The 19,037-nt window shown below is 41.8% G+C and overlaps 2 protein-coding genes across 17 annotated transcripts in view; one reads left to right on the top strand and one right to left on the bottom strand.

Moving 5' to 3' along the window:
- Positions 1-19,037, bottom strand: part of Bmpr1b (bone morphogenetic protein receptor type 1B) — a 393,795-nt gene that overhangs the window by 32,081 nt on the left and 342,677 nt on the right. For 13 of the 16 annotated variants that reach the window (XM_010639607.2, XM_010639605.2, XM_033757798.1 and 10 more), the window contains 3 exons: positions 11,421-11,577; positions 2,169-2,271; positions 1,614-1,716 (listed from right to left, as the gene is read on the bottom strand). In XM_010639607.2, the coding sequence (XP_010637909.1) occupies positions 1,614-1,716; positions 2,169-2,271; positions 11,421-11,563 (349 nt within the window). In that variant the 5' untranslated portion in view covers positions 11,564-11,577. Of the gene's footprint in view, positions 1-1,613; positions 1,717-2,168; positions 2,272-11,420; positions 11,578-17,388; positions 17,504-19,037 lie in introns of those variants that run through there. The other 3 variants (XM_010639613.2, XM_010639615.2, XM_010639612.2) reach the window with 2 other exon arrangements.
- The window catches only part of LOC117283892 (glutamic acid-rich protein-like), a 4,490-nt gene continuing 3,522 nt past the window's right edge, over positions 18,070-19,037 (top strand). The window contains exons 1-3 of the mRNA XM_033757759.1: positions 18,070-18,248; positions 18,414-18,731; positions 18,855-18,938. Coding sequence (XP_033613650.1) covers positions 18,124-18,248; positions 18,414-18,731; positions 18,855-18,938 — 527 coding nt within the window. The 5' untranslated portion in view covers positions 18,070-18,123. The remainder of the gene's footprint in view (positions 18,249-18,413; positions 18,732-18,854; positions 18,939-19,037) is intronic.

The following is a 19,037-nucleotide window of genomic DNA, read 5'->3' as shown; positions in this document are numbered from 1 at the left end:
CGCTGTGACCCCTCCCACCCCAGATGGAGTGCGCCACTCACAGTCCTGTGTCCCTGTGTCTGTAGGACACTGTACGACCTAACTTAAATATGGACCTACTCCTGATCGGACACAGCAACACTGCGGCTGTGGACTGGCTCTGAGATCGAACTGCCCACCACTTGAACAGCAAAGTTAACCAGTGCATACAACTGTGATCCACAGTCAAACTGAAAATCCCACTACAGAAACCTGTGGGGACTGAGGCCGCGGCTCACCGCAGACAGCCCAGACTACAGACAGCACCACGTCCCTGCATTAGAACTTAACTCACTGTGCTTTTTTGCATTTTATTTGTGTAAAATATCATAATCATGGCCTCAAAGAAAGTTAGTGATTCCAGCAGTAAAGCTAAGAGGAAAACTGTGAGAACCATGGTAGAGTTAAAGAAGAAATTATTGTGAAATTTGTTAAAAGTGCTGGAAAAATGTATTTATAATTTTGGGGCTTCAGAACCAATTGTTTAGTTTTCCATTATGTCTTATGGAAAACATATATTCAGTTCTCAAATTTTTCAGAGTTTGAGAACAAATTTGGAACAAACTGAGCTCGGTGACCGAGGTATCACTGTGTAAGTTAGTTATTTAGATGTTTCTTTCTCATATCCTAGTGCACATGTCTTGGAAGAAAGAATTTTCTTCATCTATTTCTGTGTTCTTAATGTTTATCACATTGTTTGGAAACAATTAAAAGAACTATGAGTTTTTTATGTGAATTCTTGTGAATCAACATTTCATAGTTTCTAGGCTACAGCAGGAAAATTTTTATAAAGTGTTATCAAACCCAAGAAATTCCATTATATTTTGTTGGAGAGCTTTTCTCTTTTTAAAAAATAAAATGAATCACGAGGGATCATTTTAAGCCACCTATGTGAGACTGAGGACTTGAGTCGGTGACGGCAAGTCATTTGTTACATGGTGAGAACAAGGAGGAAAAAGGAAATATGGGTGCTCTTTCTACCCAAAAGTTATTTGGGGTATAATAATTTTTTAATAAAAAAACGCTTAACTGTGTAAGCTTTAAAATTAAAACCTTTAGATGTCTTATCAATATACTCATACCTGCTTTGATGAAAATTACTCCGGTGTAGACAAAATGCAGGGTAATGGAGCAAATAATCTTCTATTTAGCCCCTTATAAGGCCTTTATTTTTAAAATCAATACAGCCCAAATGTAGTTTTAGAGATAAATACAACTTCTGAAGCGCTTTTAGGGGTAACAGAAGGCACTGTCTACAGCGTGGGAGCTTCACGAGAGCTAGGAGCGGCCGAGAGCTAGGAGCCGCCTTCTGGAGAGATGTGGGGAGGAGTCAAAGTGTGAGCATCAGCAGAGGACCGCAGCCAAGGAAAGCAGAACACCTGCCGTGCTCTGAACGACAGACCCTGTGGTCTTACCATCCTCTGCCTCCGCAGGGGCACGTGACAGGCATACCACCCTGGGAAAGACTATGCAGGGATCCAACCTGGCTGCACAGAGCAGTCCCGCCGGAGAGGCACAGGGAAAGACCATGACTGTGCGGCTTGCTTGCCTGCTGCCTATGCTTCTTTTCCAGCTAGAAGCCTTCCCGGCCTTACCTCTGTTCTTCAGCGGAGGCAGTGTAGGGTGTAGGTCTTTATTACATTCATTCCTTTCTGTACAGCATTCAATGGATCTTCTTTGATGAGGAATAGGTGTGTCCTACAACGGAACCCACACGATGATTAGCACGTTTATGTTAAGTTCCAATGCCATATTGTCTACAACAAAAAATATTAGAAAACTTACCAAAAATTCTAATAATTTTGTGCATCTTAAAATATTATTTGCTATCAGTCAAACTATCCTGTACTATCTTACTACAAGTTTTGCATTTCAACAAAATTACTACTATGTCTGTAATAACTAGTACACGTAAACTGAAGAAGTCTCAGCTTAATGTGATTAGATAAATTGGATTTGGAAGATAATCTAATGAGACGCTGTTTCACAATTCAAACTGAAGGGAGAATTGGCCCAGTGAGAATTTTCAATTTTTTTCCAAATTACTAATGGCTAGCTATGAAAAACAATTGCTTTGTCTTGCTTGGATCTTGCTGGAAATCTAGCCCCTGCAAAGTTACAAAGTAAAATCAAGTTGTCTTCTTCCTTACCCGACACTGAAAATCAGAGCCTTCCAGGCCTAGACATCCGGAAGTTACCACAGGCAGCCCAGAGTCATCTTCCTCTATCATTGTGAAGCAGTATCCATCTGTGCTGGAGGGAGACAGGCAAGGCAGTGGGAGAGCGAGAATGAGTGAGTGTGTCTGGGGAAGTGAGATAAAGGACATGTATCATTTGTTTCAACGCACATAGCGAGGAAGTGAATCACCAGAACAGGCTACAAACTGCTCGGATAATCTCAAAATTTCCTTTTATGAATATGTATTTCACTGTTTTCAAAACATCTGCTAATGCCTTCTTTACCTAGAAATTCATGAGAAAGGAGGAATCAAAATTCCCATATCACGTATCATGAATTGCCGTTCATAACCATTTATACCACTTACTGAACTCATATTGGCCATTCCCAGGTGGAAATTTCTCCAGACAAATCCCAACCAAACAACTCTGAGGAAGGTAGTACCATCCTCAACTTCTGTGTGAGGAAACTGCGGCTCAGAGAGGGTCAGTAATTTCCCAGAAGGGCACAGTGGGGGGGGGGCAGGGCTGGTCCTGTGCAGGTGCATGCTGATGCTGGCTCCACCTGTCTGAGCTGAGAAGTACATTCATCTCATCTGAAACACCAATACAATGAAAGCCAGGAAGGCACTGGATCGGCATGGCAGACTGAGCAATGGTGACTGTGCCCCTGCTCCTCCACTTTGTGGGCTGGCCTGTAACAGGGAGAGAGTGAGCTTTGTTTTCAGCCATCTGGGCTTCAGTTTAGGAGCAGTGAAGGACTCACAACGGTGTTCTGACAGAAAAATGGAAACAGACAATTTTTATTTTTCCCATGTTTTCCTCTGAAGAACAAGAAGACATTAATATTTCTATTTTATAGGTGGAGAAATTGAGAAAGTAATTACCTTATGCAAAGTCAAAAATAATTATAGTCAGGCTACAATTGGTAAACCTTACAGACAGCAGCTTACCCTGCAACCCGAAGTCCACTAAAACCCACCTGTATATTGCAAAATGCCTACACTCAAACATGAATACTGAAGTTTTAGTTTAGAAAAAAAACCTCATACATTAACATCTTTTGTCTTAAAGAAGAACAAATAAATAATACATAGGCCATAGGCTGGCCACCACTGCCCTAAGGTATGTACCAATTCCCCAAAAGTCTAATTATTATGCACTGCAAATATATAACTGTAAGAAAATTTAAAAAGTAGTTGCAGAATCAGGCCTTGAATCAAGCAAGGTTCCTCCGACTTCATTCACACAAGAATTGGAGCTACACCGGGGTGGTGAATGCTGGGGGACACCCAACATCAGTAATAAACCACTGAACCTTACCATCATCCTTGCCTCATTCAAATACATGGCCAGCATTCAGAGACCTGACAGTGTGATGCAGGAAGACAACTGTGAGGACGGTGCCAGCCGTGATGCGTAGGGCTGTCTATTCTGCATCAGGGGTAGCAGCACTCGGCCAGGCACCCGCCCTTCAGTTCTCATCAACACCCTTAGAAGAGTTTCCTTGGTTTACAGGCTCGGTCTGTGAGAAGGAGCACAGCCCAGCTCAAGTGCATTAACGAACAGCAAGGAAGGGCCAATGACAGATCACTTTGCTAGATGAAAGTCAAATGCATGAATACTGCCGCAGAAGAAAGACATATTCTGATTCTCTTGGGGCATTTTAATAAATTTACTGAAAGTTCTATAAAAATGTAAACATATAAACGTTAAAAACAGTAAATAAGATAGCTGATTCTTCAAAATTTAAATAACATGAATAAACAATACTTGTGTGATTTTAAAATTTGTTTTATACATGCATAGACTATGTAACTTACAGGGTACGCTCAAAATTTAAACATTTTAAAAAATGTATTACAGTAAAAGACACACTGCCATTAATCCCACTCGAAATACCCGCCCTTCCCTCAGACGCACTTATGCCATCACTCTTGCCACTTTGTGAAGCAGTTCAAGTCCTCTTTTGGGTCTTTAGTTGTGCTGTCACGACTGTCTAGGTGTCCTGACGTCCCGAGTTGATTCAAAATGTTTCCCTTTCATGGTCATTTTGACATGGGGAAGAACCGGAAGTCACAAGGGGCTGGAACTGGTGACCAAGGTGGATGAGGACACACCATGTTTTTGTGAGCCTGACTTCCCTTTGCATGGAATAAAGCAGCTGTAGTCACTGTTTTGCTTTTTTTTTTATATGACCCCTTATAAAGACAGTCACGAAAGAGGACTATCAAAACTGCCTCAGAAAGTGGCTACAAAGATAGGAAAAGTGTGTTTAAAGCAGAAGGGAGTACTGAGGTTACTGGAAAATATAGTCAAAGTATACTCAAAATCTGAGTACATGGAAATGGATTTCTAGATAATATATGCAAATAAAGAAAGGGATGAGAAAATGCACTAAAGCTGTTGGTAAGTTAATGTTGTAAGTTCCTAGGAAACATAAACATCAGTGAAAAGCATATTCAAGTTTTTAAAATTCACTCCCCTGTTTGCAAAGAGGGGGAAGCCAAAAATATAAAGAAGCAAAAGTGAGAAAGAGAGACTTGGAGAAAAGAATCAATGTTTCATTCACCATAAATTCACAAAGGAATCAAATAGTTGAAGGAGGAGGTGAGAAAGCCATTTCCTATGCAAAAGTGGTTTATAAGCTTCTCTTTGAAATTGTTATCTAAGCAGGGGAATTAACTGGAAACTTGCAGTACATTTGTGAAGTTTGAGAATTACTTGCAAGAGCTTTAAACCCTCAAACAAGCACAAACATAAACAAAACTCAGCCCCAGAGTCAAGGGCAATGAACTCTGCCCACCACTGAGATTCCACTGCTGGATGTCAGGAAGGGAAATCAGCTCCTGGCTGATCATATGAGTATCCCAGCTGCCTGGGTGCCACATTTCACTTAGCCTTGTATAAGAAGATTATTACCCCATCACCCCCAGAGTGCTGAAGGTGATAAGAAGAGAGGAAGAACCACAAAGGAAACCAAAGGAGAAAGAATTTTAAACAAAACTGTAGTAGGATAGATATAGATATAGATATATAGATATAATTGTAGGCCCAATCACTGAATTACAGTAATGGTTATGAACACAGAGAGAGAGAGAAAACTAACAGCAACACTTTCAGAATGCTGCCCCTTTGTGTTACAACCAAGAACAGTGATCAGAATGGAACAGCAGTTATGGGCACACCCACTTAGTCACCAAGGCTGAAAATCTCCTGACAGGACTTTAATTTACAGAAAAAAAAAGGCACTCAAGAACTTAAAGATTACAAGATTTCAAAAAGTGATTAATGCGACTTTTGCCATAACCCCTGGGTGGTTCTACAGATTCTTAAGTGTCCAATGTTCCAAAAGCAAAGGTGTTTCTGGAACATCCAAAAGGATTATCAGGGTATGAACTGCCTCAAATCGATTTTCAGTGTGCCCAAGTGAGCATACATCATCAGGAAAGGGGTCTTTCCGTTTTGACCCTTGGAAGAGCCAAGTGGTCCCCTTTTTAGGTATGCGGTTATGCTGCTAGAGACTGCAAGGTTTTTAATCTCCTCTCATTTCATGTCCAATGGGTTAAGCGGCCTTTTGGAATGCACCCCTTTCCTACACTGTTGTAGATGGCAAGAAATCAATTCCACAAGGCATGTGAAGCTGGAGGCATCTTCACGCAGCATGAACATAGTGTCATAAGGCATGTCCAAGCTTTGGTCCCTCTAGCTCTTTTCTTCTACTAAGGTCTCACATTTATTGCAAACCCCAAGCTTGTTCATAAACAGGCACCATAGCTGCAAAGGAACTATTTCCGAACACTCTGACTAGCTCAAATCTTTCTATGGATTAAATTAACTCTAAAATAATTACCAAAGATTTTATCTGCTTTGCTCAATTCGATAACAGAAAATTTAAAAGCATTATTTTCAATCTGCTCTCAATCAAAATTAACTGTATAAGTATCTGCTCAATGTCCTCTGCCCACAAGGATGAACAGTTCTCGCAAATGATTACTGGTTTTTTCCTTTTTCCCCCAATATATAACAAATACTAGAATTCTTAATTTTTATTAACTTAATTTTCACTCATATTAGCTGGTTTCTTTTAAACAAACACTTAAGAAAATCCGGTCTTCCAAAATATCTATTTCAGGCCTAAGGAAATAAAGTTTTCAGAATTTTCTGTCACAGGTGAACTCAAAGATATATAAAGTTGGTAGAGTTGCTGCCTAAATTATGTACATTTTAGTGAGCTGAGGGCCACGACCCCCTCAGCAGGGGTTCATTTTATATCCATGGGGCACACTGGGACTCAGGTGGATCGAGGTGCTGACAACACAGGGTCAGGGGATGTGGGCTTTGTTTCTAAGGAGCTCCTCATGTATGAAGCCCACCAGTCCTAGAAGAGAGACAGTCATCCCACCTGAAGCAGTAAGAGTAGAAACTGTAAACTACCTAAATGTGTTCTACCAACTAAGAAATATGCAAAGAATGCTGAGTAGTAGTAACTACCAAAGTGAAAGGATCCTAAGGTTTTTGGTTTTTGTTTTCTCTCCTACATGGACAGATTCCCATAGGGTTGGAGGGAAAAAGAATAAAATGTTTCTGGTTCTGTGTTCCCTTCTTCTGCTTTTCCTCTGAGGCATCACTGTAATCAGCGAAGGTAAGGTTACAACACGAATGACAAGGTCCCAGTGTGCGACTTACCTCACTATTCCTTTCAAAGCCTCCTAGAAGGTCTTCTCTGCTCATCTCTAAAATTAACCCATTCTCCAAAGCAGTGGTGGCAAACCTACGGCACACACGAGTGCCACAGCAGGCTGCTTGTATCACCGAAAGCTCTAAAAGGTTTGCCATCACTGCTCTATAGTGTATTCTGAGAGACCTTAAGTTTTCTTTCTCTGCTCAACAATCTTCAATAGTTCTCTGTGTATAATTTTAAAGATGCTTACTCACTTAATTCCAACAACAAACTGGGCCCATTCAACGTTCTCATTTCTGACTGAGAGGCACAAAAGGAGGGTAATTTTTTTATAAAAGACTTCATTAGTTAATTTGTAATCACAGACTCTTACAACTAAATGACAAGTTCTAATAAAGGACTCGCCATTTTCCTAAGAACAATTATTTGAAATCAGCATCTTCTACTGGGGGAAAAAATTGTAAAGCTGGATGTTTAGATGGCCTGTGCAACAGTGGCAAAAACGGAATGCTTACAGTGGCACTCATCACACAAGGGGAGACATACAAGATAACAAACAGAACAGTCACACTATACAGATGGAGGTCAGAAGCACCTCCTAAGAATCCACACCATTGCACTCATCAAGGTCAAAGGCCTGGATTAATGTAAACTGCAAAGAGCCCAGCAGTCCCCCAGCTTTCCATCTGTCCTGAGAGTCTCAAGACATGCAGCTGGAGATGGGAACTGGTCTGTGAAGAGGTTAGCGCAAAAACTGAAACTTAAGTAGCACATCGAAAGAGTGGGCACTGCATGTGTGCCGAAACTAAACAGAAAATAGAAAAAGCATGTAGTTTACAAATTTTTCAATTCATGTTACATTAATTTTTATTCTGCTTTACAAAAGTATCAGTGTACTACTCATGGGGGGGTGTCCTTCTCCAGAGAGTCTGGGAAGCACCACTGCAGAGGACAGACGTCAGTGGGGGCACACAGGCGCGGAGGGGAAGGAGCATCCCCTGTCATTCCCACAGGATGGATCGCAGCGCACAGGACGCTCCTGGAGGCAACACCACACCAGCAAGCAACTGGAGCTTTCAACTCAGGTCCCTGCCGCTGCTGACCTCTGAGAACCAGTGTCCGGATGGCTGCTGGCCAAGAACTCCTGACTTTGGAGTCTTGGCCACGGTCTTTTCATCAGACCATCACACCTCAGATTTCTGAGAAAACCACATAGGCTTTCAGAGCCTCAGATTCCTTACATGTAAAATATAAATAATGCTCCATCTCTCTAAGAATGCTGTGGCAATTAGTGATAGGTGAAAGTAAACACGCTAGTATTTATGAACATTTTGGTAATTATTAATTTTCTGTTTATGCCGACAGGTTAGTCCACCTGCATTGACTGTAACAGTACAGAACAGTTTTTCTGGGAGGTCCCATGATTACTGTTGCCAATTTTGTCTCTTTTGGGTCTTTTTTTCCCCATTTGCTACCATAAATCAAAAAGTGACAACCATATTATCTGAAGTCCATCTCAATCTGCTGAGTATCTCTAGACTGCTCTTACTAACACCATGACATTTGGCTGACATTTTTCATTTCTCATCCTTGATCTCTCCTCACAGTCAACATAATCACCTTTACTACTTCCCTCTGTACACGCAGCTCCAATAACACTACTTCTTAGTCTCCCGGGACATCATCTCTCGCTAGAGCATTAAATGTCTCCCGGCTCACTTCTAGTCAGGTAGATATGCTCTCAATCCCTGCTCCTAAATCTTCATGCTTCACTATGTAAGTGAGTTCCTGTTGACTTTGAGCTTGACTACCTCACTTAATCTGGTTAAGGGAACCCTGGGGGGCACGACCACACAGAGCCTTTAAGAGTCATGTGAGTGAGAACAAGTCCTGGGAACTGCTGGTCCAAGGAGAATGAAGAAATGAGCAGCAGGGCTGAAGTCAATCCCCCACCCCAGTCCCAGCAGAGCCCAGTCCTGCTGCAGCCACCCTATCAACCTCCAAATGAAACAAGTTATGTGTGGACCTACAAGCCTCTGCAATGCTAAGGCTACTTGTACCCTCCTGAATGCCTATCTGAGCAGAGACTGTGGCCTACTGCCTAGACCCCTTGACATCTCCACCAATGTGCCCACTGGAACTTCATTGCTTTTCTCCGTCCAACTTCATTAAAGGCGATGCTATGCATGTAAATCTATGTCCAGGATCACGGGATCATGGGATCTCTCGCCTCCCATATCCCATCCATTAACCCACGGCTTCACATTCTAAATATTTCTCAAGTTCACCCCACTCTCCTACACCAGTAACATTCTAGTTTCAGGTTATTTTCTCTCACAGGAATTATTCTTACTGAATCTACTTTTCAAATTGTCTTTGTACTTCCGCCTACTTCTTATACATTCAGTATTCTGCAGCAAAGACATTTTTCAAAGAAACAAATCCAGTCACGTCACCCCAGCTGCCACTCCTGCTGCGGCACCTTGTCATGACTTCCCCCTCCCTCAGGGGGTACAGCTAACATTAACACAGCCTACCACACACAGTAACGTCACCTGCTTCTGGCCCCTGTGCTCTAAGAAGCCAGTCTCCCCTGGACACACAGGCTTCTCCTTCCCACAGCAGAGCATTTCCAGCAGGCATGCCCTTCCCGAACACACCTTCTCCCAATCCAAATGACACTGCAGTGGCTTAAGAGGAACATGGGACAAAGTATTTGAAATTAAAACAGTTGCAGTGGTTCCACCGTGCCTTCCAAGTGTAAGGACCTAAGTTTGATCCCTGGTACCAAAAAAAAAAAGACAGTTGCAGGAAATCCTAAACACATGATCACCATGACAACAGCCCAAGTGATATATCATTACTACAGACTTAGACAAAAATACTAAAATACTCTCTTAATTACCTTCCACCTGCTAATTTCTCCCTGCTTAGGAAAATTTTAAATTTTCCTGCCACTCCTTACTCTAAAGATACATTGTTTCCTGGGAAAACCTGGGGGAGCGCCAAAAGATTTCACATAGTCACAAAGTTCAGGGAGGTGAATGCCTTGGTGACAGACCTCCCTGGATGGCAGACTCCATCTCTCTGTGAGGATCGGCATTCCCTGCAATTCCAAGTCGCTCTGCTGATTAAACGAGAGATGTATTTTTTATCACATCCAATTTTTCTCCCTGTGTTATATCAGTTAATGTCTATTTCTTGTGCTAAATATACTGGGTCTTCGCCACGTATCAGTAAACTTACCGAGGTTGAGCTGGGACCCACATTTGAAGATGAAATTTATTAATGTTTTACGTATACCTTATACAAATGGCCTGAAGGAAATTTTACACATTTTTAAAGTGCCCGTGCTCGAATTGTAGTTGTGTGCACTCCATCGCATGGAATCAGGTGTGGAGTTTTCTACTCAGGACATTATGTTTATGCTCCAACAGTTTGCAACTATGAGGTATTTTGGATCCGGGATACTCCAGTTAAACTCTGCACCATAGGAAACTTCGTAAGCGTTCCCTGGAGATAAAGATGCGCTGAATTCAGATCTGTGTACTCTCCTGACACTCAAAGCTGCACACGGCAGCCCAGACAGTCTACCTGGGCTCTAAACTAGCTGTCCACTGCCCAAATGGTATCCAGACTCTCTAGAGCCAGGCTCCGCTTCGCAGGCACTTAACTGAGGACCACTCTTATCTGGTCACCTTCTCCACTTCTCTTTCCACACACTCTGGGCTCCTTAGGCTATGGCTCTTTGCTTTTGTTGTTCTCAATCTCACAAGTAAATGCAGCAGCCGGGCGTAGTGGCGCACTCCTGTAATCCCAGCACTCGGGAGGCTAAGGCAGGAGGATCGCTGTGAGTTCAAGATCAGCCTGGGCTACATAGTGAGTTCCAGGTCAGTCTCAACTACATAGTGAGAACCTGTCTCCAAAAAAAAAAAAGTAAATGCAGCTACTGTAACAAGCACAATAGATACAGTTGCATAAAGGTGGGAAGAAGGAAATGTGAAAAATGCAAACAGTTCACTTCAAGTGTTAAAAAGCATTATAAAACATGATTATCAACTTAGTACTTTATTTTCTAGTACTTTGACAATGTGTTTCCTAACATTTGGTGGATCCACATAAATTCTGTCAAAACACTCTGATCTCAGAGTCAGTTTATTAATATTCCAAACAGCTTAGGTGTTCTTTTGAAATTACCACCACCAACAACATGATGAATGGTCAAAATATCACACACATGCGACTCCTACTGCTACTGAACCGATTGTAGAGAGTCAGTGTTTGGCAAATAGCAGCTGGCTTTTGCTTCGAGAAGGAATCTGGGATCTGTGGTGTGTCTGTGTGCCTACGGGCCCTCTAATGGGAGAAGACCAGAACCAGTTTAGGGTAATATACAATCCTGCCTTTCTCAAAAGGTAGCAAAGCTCTCCGAGTTAATGAAGGTGGGCACCATTCTCCAAAATGTATGTTTGGAATCACTTATGATTAGAAAGGTACAACCCTGTGATAAAGCTACATTGAAATCGTTTGCATCACCAACCTGCAAATATTATTGACTGAGTCTTCTGGACAGTGGTGGTGGCATTTGCAACGCAAGATCTTCGGGCGAGGGGTGGGGGCTGTACTCTCACCATCCTCTTTCTTGGTGCCCACATTTAATTTTCCCGAACTTCTCAAAAGCATGTTACCAAACTTTGCTGAAAAGAAGAAAGAAAGGGAGTTAAGCATCTGTAGTTTAGCAGACCACAGTCCTCTGCCCAAGGGTTAGGCTAAAATATGCAACAGACTTTGGGACATGGGAAGAAAATGTTTCAATGGTAAGGAGAACAAGGGACAGGGGAGAAGGTACAAGAAAAAAAGAGAAAACAGAAGGAAAAATGGAAACAGGTTTTGTAAATAAGGAGGGAAAAGGGAATTGGAAAAAAGGAATAAAAATATATCATGTACAGTTACAATTCCCTTATGATGAATGTCATCATTATGTACATCTAAAATGTACCAATAAATGCTTTGCTTCAAAAAATACATAATAAAAAACAAGGAGATAGATCTTTTACAAATGGGAACGGGCCAAGCACTGGAGGGACAGGAGAATGAGCGGAAGAAAAGGAGAACTAAGAATGAAGATGTGTTGTGTACCTGCACTAATTCTCCTTGATAAACGTAATCATCATGTGCTGCAAATGTTTGCTAGTAAAAATTTTAAAAATTAAAAAACTAAACAAATAGGAAGTAAAGTATTCATAACAATGACAACAGAAAACAGATATTCTATGTCTGTGATAAAAACTGTACTTTCTATATAGTATACATGTCATTCGAATACTCATAAGCCTTTCAAGATGTGTTTTGTATATTAAACAGCTGTATTTAACTGAGTACAAGGAGGTCAATGAAACAATGTCATAAACATTACTTCGTGTTAGTACCACAGATAAAATGCTATCAATGTCTCAGATGAACAGTAGAGACTCAAAGGTAAGCAAGTTACACAGAGCCAAGAAATCACAGATCCAGCATTTTAAATTGAGACTGAAGCCTAACACTGTCTTTTTACTTCATATTGTGAGTTCTCACTATGTGAGGGGCATCACAGGTTTTACAATAAATTATCAGAAATATTTAATTTGCAAGACTAGGAAGGACAAACTTAGCAAACATCAAGACATATTTGCAAAGACATGTCTTCCCCATCCAGTTTTACATGCAGAGGTGCCCACCTGTGACTGTACTGCTGCTCCTGTTAGCTTTGAGCAAGGGCACCACAGTACACGTCATCTTGTAAAGGTAATTTTCTGGGCTCAACAATAAGCTTCACTATTCACCACACAACTGTCTTTGGATAACTTTATACGTAATCTTCTTGCTCCTCACAGTCTTTAAATAAAATCCTTAAAATGGAGATCCTTATAAACAGCTGCACCTGATGTCACAAGCCCAATGCATGAAAGATATAACATAAAAAAACTGATAAATGGGATTATATCAAGTCCCAAAGCTCTGCACAACAAAGCAGTCAGTGACTATAGCAAGAAACAAATGACAGAATGTGGCAGAATGCTGGACGGCAATTCCTCAGCCAAAGGACTAACATCTGGACCACATAATGAGCTAAAAAAAACTAGACCCCACACAGAAGACCCAATCAAAAAATGGGCAACTGAAATGAATAGACACTTCTTAAAGAAATCTCAAATGTTAAATAAAAACATGACAGAGAAATGACAATTAAAACAATGTTGAGATTTCATCTTACTCCAGCAAGAACGGCTATTACCAAGGAATGCAATAATAAATGCTGGAGAAGCTGTGGGGAAAAGGAAACAATCTTATCTGCTGCAAACGTAAATTAGTACAACCACTATGCAGTGTGGAGATTCCTCAAAAAACTAAAACTAGAAACTCCATGTGATCCTGCTATTTCTCTGCTAGGTACCTTCACAAAAGAGTTAAAGACATCGTATTACAGTGATACATGCATACCCGTGTTTACAGCAGCACAACTCATAACAGCTAAATCTGTAGGTCCACCAGCAGATAAATACAGATAACTGAGACAACTGTAGGAAAATGGATATAACTTGTGACCACAATATTAAGTGAAATAAATCAGTCACACAAACAACTATCACGTCGCTTTCCTTACATGAGCAACTCAAAGTATAAATACTGTAAAGAGCAAAATAAAAGATAGATACTACAAAATAGAGACAGGTCCTCTGCAAAAGGGAAGTGGAACTCCCGATGGGGGAGGACAGCACAGGGAAGTAAAAAGAATTAAGATCTTCTATGTACATGAGCCAACTTCCAAAGGCGACGGCAGTCATCATATGCTGCAAATATGTATCAATAAACATAGAGAAAGAGCACGTATGTTACATAGCAAGGGGGATGCACTGATACCTACTGTGTTTTGGCACCAGGGTAAGAGTCCTTACATACGCTATGTCAGGACATTACTCCTCACAGTGACCAATGTTCAGATCTAACAACTCTCTCAAAGCACATCTTCTTGGCCAATCATTAAGTACAATTTCAAGAATATATCATCTAAATTAAACATTGTTGGGTTAAAAACTGGAGTCATTACCTCAAAAGTGCAATAGGTGCAGTAGACATGCATAGTGTGCATTTGTTATTTTTTTCCAACTGTAAGTAAATTCCTCTAGGCATTGAGAATGAAAAGTTTCAGGAGAAAAATCTCTGATAAGTTTTCCTGGATTTCTATACATTAAGCTTATTAGTCAAATTTTTAGAGAATACTAGTTTAAATCAAAATCCATAAAGGCACGGGCTGGGTGCAGGCCTATAATCTTAGGACTCAGGATGAGATAGATTTCAAGTTCAAGGCTTGGCTGGGTAATGTAGAGAATCCTAAGATGGCTACATAGCAAGACTGTCTCAATCAAAATATGTGAGATCAACTTATCAGAACTTCCTCTATGATCACTACTGACATTTTATTGTATTTTTACAAATGTACTGAAGATGTTTGTGTGACTCTCTTAAACAGTTCTTTGCAAATAATTTAGAAAATATTTATTGATTGTGGTAGGCAGCTGAAGGGTGAAAGGAGCTTGTTCTAACTATAATCCCACCTGGTCCACAGTGATTAGATTCTGTAAGCCTCAGGTGAGTGAAGGAAAACACATATTCAACCAGATCTCTTGTGATTTTGAGACAGATGACATACAGATTTCACTCTGAAGAATCCTGGACTAGATCAAGCAAAGAATACGTACTTAATCCAATCACACAATAAATCACAACAGGCATATACTATTCTTCATCCTTCACTGGACTTCCTGTTTCCACTTTGTCTCTCAAGCCCTTTGTTCCAAGTCTGTCCCCAGAAGTGCAGTGTGCTCCTCCCCACGCCACCGCCACCCGGCATGGTGGCTTCGCTTTAACCTGGCTCTCAAGCTCACTAACTTGATGAGCTACCTCAAGGGATAAAGCCATGAACACAGGGTATGTAAGACTCATACCTTCTGCTTCCTTCTATACCACACCCTTTCTCTTTGAAGTTTTAAAACAAAATAATAAAAATTAATTTGTTCTGGAGATGTTACTTAGCAAATATGCACTGAATGCTTGCCATGTGCCAGGCACAGCTTGGGTCACTGTGATGAGCAAAACATACACAGAATTTGCCATCTGCTAGGAAAATTTATGAAGTGAAATCTCTGCACTGAACAGTCTAAAGCTGAAAAGGAAACCTCTTTACAGATTGGAAATAAGATGCCATTTTGGCCAAAAAGTTTCCCACATCATAAATTTAAGGATAAATTATCTACAAAATTTAGATATAAAAAGGATCTCTGCAAAAAGAAAAAGGAAGAAAAAAAGGACCAAAAACTGGTTCTTTGCAATGATGCATGCAATAACCCATGTCTACCACAAAGGGGGTTAATTATGCTTCTAAAATGGGATTCCTAAATTGCCCTTATAATGCAGATTACGGTGTGTATTCATCAACAAGAAAAGATGTTAAAGTAGATCTGGTGGGAAAGGCAGAGTACACAGAACTCTACTATGGAATCCCTTCTAAGGAGAGACGAGATCAGCCGCAGCTAGAAACCACAACAGTAGATCAGGAGAAAGAAACACTACAACAGCCTGCGCAGCAGTAGGACGGGAAGCGGGTGAGGCAGGCCGGCTCCCGAGGTGGAAGAGAATAGAAACTAAGAAGCAACACAACTTTACCAAACACCCACAAGAGACTGCAGAAGAGAATCCCAGGACCGGGAGCAGTGAGGGTGAAGAGCACCTCTGATGATCTCTTTTCATAAGTAGAGTTTAAAATGCCCCTCCCCACTCCTCAGGAGATAGTACATGCGCTCATCTTCCCTGCAGAACACCGGAAGGGGGAATCTTATGTACCTATTTTATTTTCCTCTCTGACAATCTAGGTCAAGGTCTGGGAATCAGTCACGGCGCAGAACGACCCCCTCACTGACACGTTGGGCAGACAGAATTCATGTAGGGCAGGAAACCCAGTCCTCTCCCCTACATGGCTCCCAGAACCCAGTCCAGCCTGGCTTGTGTTTCTTTACTGGGAAACTGGACCAGGTCAAGAGTAATAGAGCTATTCTGGTTTTGGTTTTTTTGTTTGTTTCTTTGTTGGGTTTTTTTTTTGGTACCAGGGATCAAACTCAGAACCTTGTGCTTTGGAGTAAGGCAGAGGCACCACTGAGCTAAATCCCCCCAGGGGTGAGAGGGAATAAGAACCAAGACAGATTATTTGTAAAGGTGCAGATTCATTATATTGAATGCCATTATACTGTACACCTAAAAGGTACCAATAAAATAATAAAAAGAAAAGAAAAGAAAAAAGAGTAATGGAGCCAAAGACAGAGGTACTGCGGGGTTCTCCATGGGAGAACTTGTCCCCCTGGTGACAAGATCTAGCCCGGTGCAGCCTGCTTCCCTCAGCTTTTCCGGGGCTCGGCTCTTACAGAGGAGCACTACTTCCTGTCACTAGACACCTGGCGAAACACTCAAACATCGAAAGCTGAGAACGAAACAAATATGTTGAAAACCCACTCATAACAAACAGGTACTCTATGGATGGAAATAGAAACTGAAGTTATTATCAATACTCAGCTTATCAGAAACTGCACTGTATCAGTGAGACAAAACTATGTTGCTATAAAATTAAAATAAGAAGGAACTTTTGAAATATTATGGCATCAAAGAAAATCTTGGCAGATGAGTTGAAAGATAAATATGAAGAAATCTGTTAGAGCAAATCACAGCGAATGATTAAAAATTTAAAACCTTGAGCAAATCAATCCAAGAAATTCAGCATCCGAATAATACTAGCTCCAAAGACTTGAGAAAACAGAAGCAAATCATCAAATGAATAAATCGTCCTACAAAGGTCTTACACCTGAAAAATCATGACTTTTTAGTTTAAAAAGCAAGACTCCAGATATAAGAACAGACTCCTATCAAAGAATGCCATTTGAAAATTTCATACCCTAGAGACAAAAGGAGACGCTGTATTCTTACGGGAACAGTGGGGACTGGAGAGGAGGGGAGGGGAAGAGGAGAGAGAGGAGGAGAAGGGAGAGAAAGCGGGGAAGGGAAGGGGAGGGGGAGGAGAAAAAGAAAAAGAGACTAAAAATAAATACAGCAAGGGCCAGGGATTTAGCTCAGTGGTGCCACCTCCTGCCTCTCCAGTGCAAGGTCCTGAGTTCGATCCCCAGTACCAAAAATACACACATACATACATAAGGCAGGGCCAGGATTTAGCTCAGGGGTTGCCTCCTCCTGCTTCAGCAAGCACAAGGTCCTGAATTTGATCCCCGGTACCAATAAATAAATAAATAAGACATTGAACTTCTCACAGCAAAACTAAAAACGCAAATGAAATAGAGTGATGCAAAATTTTGAACAAAAGTATTTCAAATCCCCAAATCAATACCTGGGCAAATTATAAACTAAGTGGGAAGGTATGAAAAAAAAAAGCATTTTACTATCAAATTTAGGTGTCAAAAAGGTACCTTCTATGCTCCTTCCTCAGATCATTAGTGGAGAAAGTAATCTGAAGACTCCAAATCCATCAAAATGCAGGTATAAATAGGAAAACAGAAAAATTAACGGGTTTCTGCCAACAGGAGATTCAACTCAGAATGAAGATGAATCAAAACCTCAAGGTAATGATATACCTGGATGAGGTGAGACCCAAGTGGGTCAGAAGGCTCTGGGAGGGAGATCTCGAAATCCTTACTTGCTAAGGTTAGTAAAGTCTCACAACTCCCACGCTTTTAAATAATAATAAAGTTCTTTAAAGCTATTTATTCTATTTTTATAGTAAAATTACATGTTTAAGTGATGGAAAAATATTTGGTAGAGGTCATCTTACATACAATGGAATGGAGGCTAAAAAACTGGCAAGAGATTTACTAATGAAATCTTAAATCTTCTAAAAACAGTGTTTGCTGTATTTCAGATTTCCATACATTGTTGAGGGTTAGGGTTAGTGATGTCAGAGCCTCTCCAGGGCTCCAATTGGCGCATAGCCCGGGTGACCTAACAAAGGTAGGGTGTGGCTCTCATAGCTGCAGCAGAGTTCAGAGAGTTAGCAGAGCGGGAGGGGAGCAAAGGCGTGAAGCTCTCCCATGGTGGAGGAGTATTGTAGTACCTGGGGAAAATGGGTTGTAAACTGGTAAGCTTCCAGAAGCCCATGGCAAAGGAAGAAGAGCGGAGGAGCACCAAACGGAAGAGGACAGAAGAGAATGAGGCCCAGGTGGAGGACAGCGCGGCCCAGGCGGAGAACAGCGCGGCCCAGGCGGAGAACAGCGCGGCCCAGGCGGAGAACAGCGCAGCCCAGGCAGAGGCTGAGCGTTTGGAAGCTGAAAATGTGAGAGAACCCTGGCTGTGTCCTGGTCTTGTCCCTGCCCCTGTCCCCAGCCCTGCCCCTCCCCTCCCGGCCCGGCCCTTCCTCTTCCTCCATTGCTCCTAGCCCCAGCCCAGCGCAGCCCCCACTGATCTGGCCTCTTCTCTTTTCCTCTCTTGTCTTCTGCAGAGGCAAAGGGTCATCAATCTCCGTGTTGGATAAGAGCCCCAACAGAAAGCTCAAACGCTCAGTTTTCGTGCTTTACCATCGAGGGATGCCCAAGAGGGACACCAGCGAACCTGAGCTAGAGCCTGAGCCCGAGCCGGAGCTGCAGTTCTTCGAGGAATCCTCGGAGTCCAACGTGTTGGATCAAGAAATGGAGGACGAGTTCGGGGAGGAAGTCGAATCTGAAACTGATGTTGAGCTGAAGCTGGAGCCCAATGATTCTGAGGAGGACGAGGAGGATGAGGATGCAAAGGAAGAGTATGAAGAGGAGGAGGAGGAGGCGTATGAAGAAGAGGAGGAGAAGGATGAATGATCCGAAGAGTCCAGGCCAGCCGAGGAGAAGTCCGAGCATGAGACTGACAGCACTATCTTAGAGGCACCCTCGGCCTCTGCCTCTATTCTCAGATCGGCCCATGATTCCACCTCAACCTCCATGTCCAACTCCACCAAAGAGGTGGCAAAGCACCTGTACATTGGGGACAGATTCAGGTTCGTGGGAAAAACTTGTGAAAAATACAACATACTGGAGACAATAAAAGGGGCCTCTGTGTGTATTTCTGCCTGTTTTCTGAAGGCTGGGAAGGAAGG

Source organism: Fukomys damarensis, unplaced genomic scaffold, assembly GCF_012274545.1.
Source record: "Fukomys damarensis isolate Sample0158 unplaced genomic scaffold, DMR_v1.0_HiC HiC_scaffold_32, whole genome shotgun sequence".
Taxonomy (NCBI): Eukaryota; Metazoa; Chordata; class Mammalia; order Rodentia; family Bathyergidae; genus Fukomys; species Fukomys damarensis.
The sequence above is the reverse complement of the archived record's forward strand: the minus strand, read 5'-3'. Positions and strand labels throughout refer to the sequence as shown.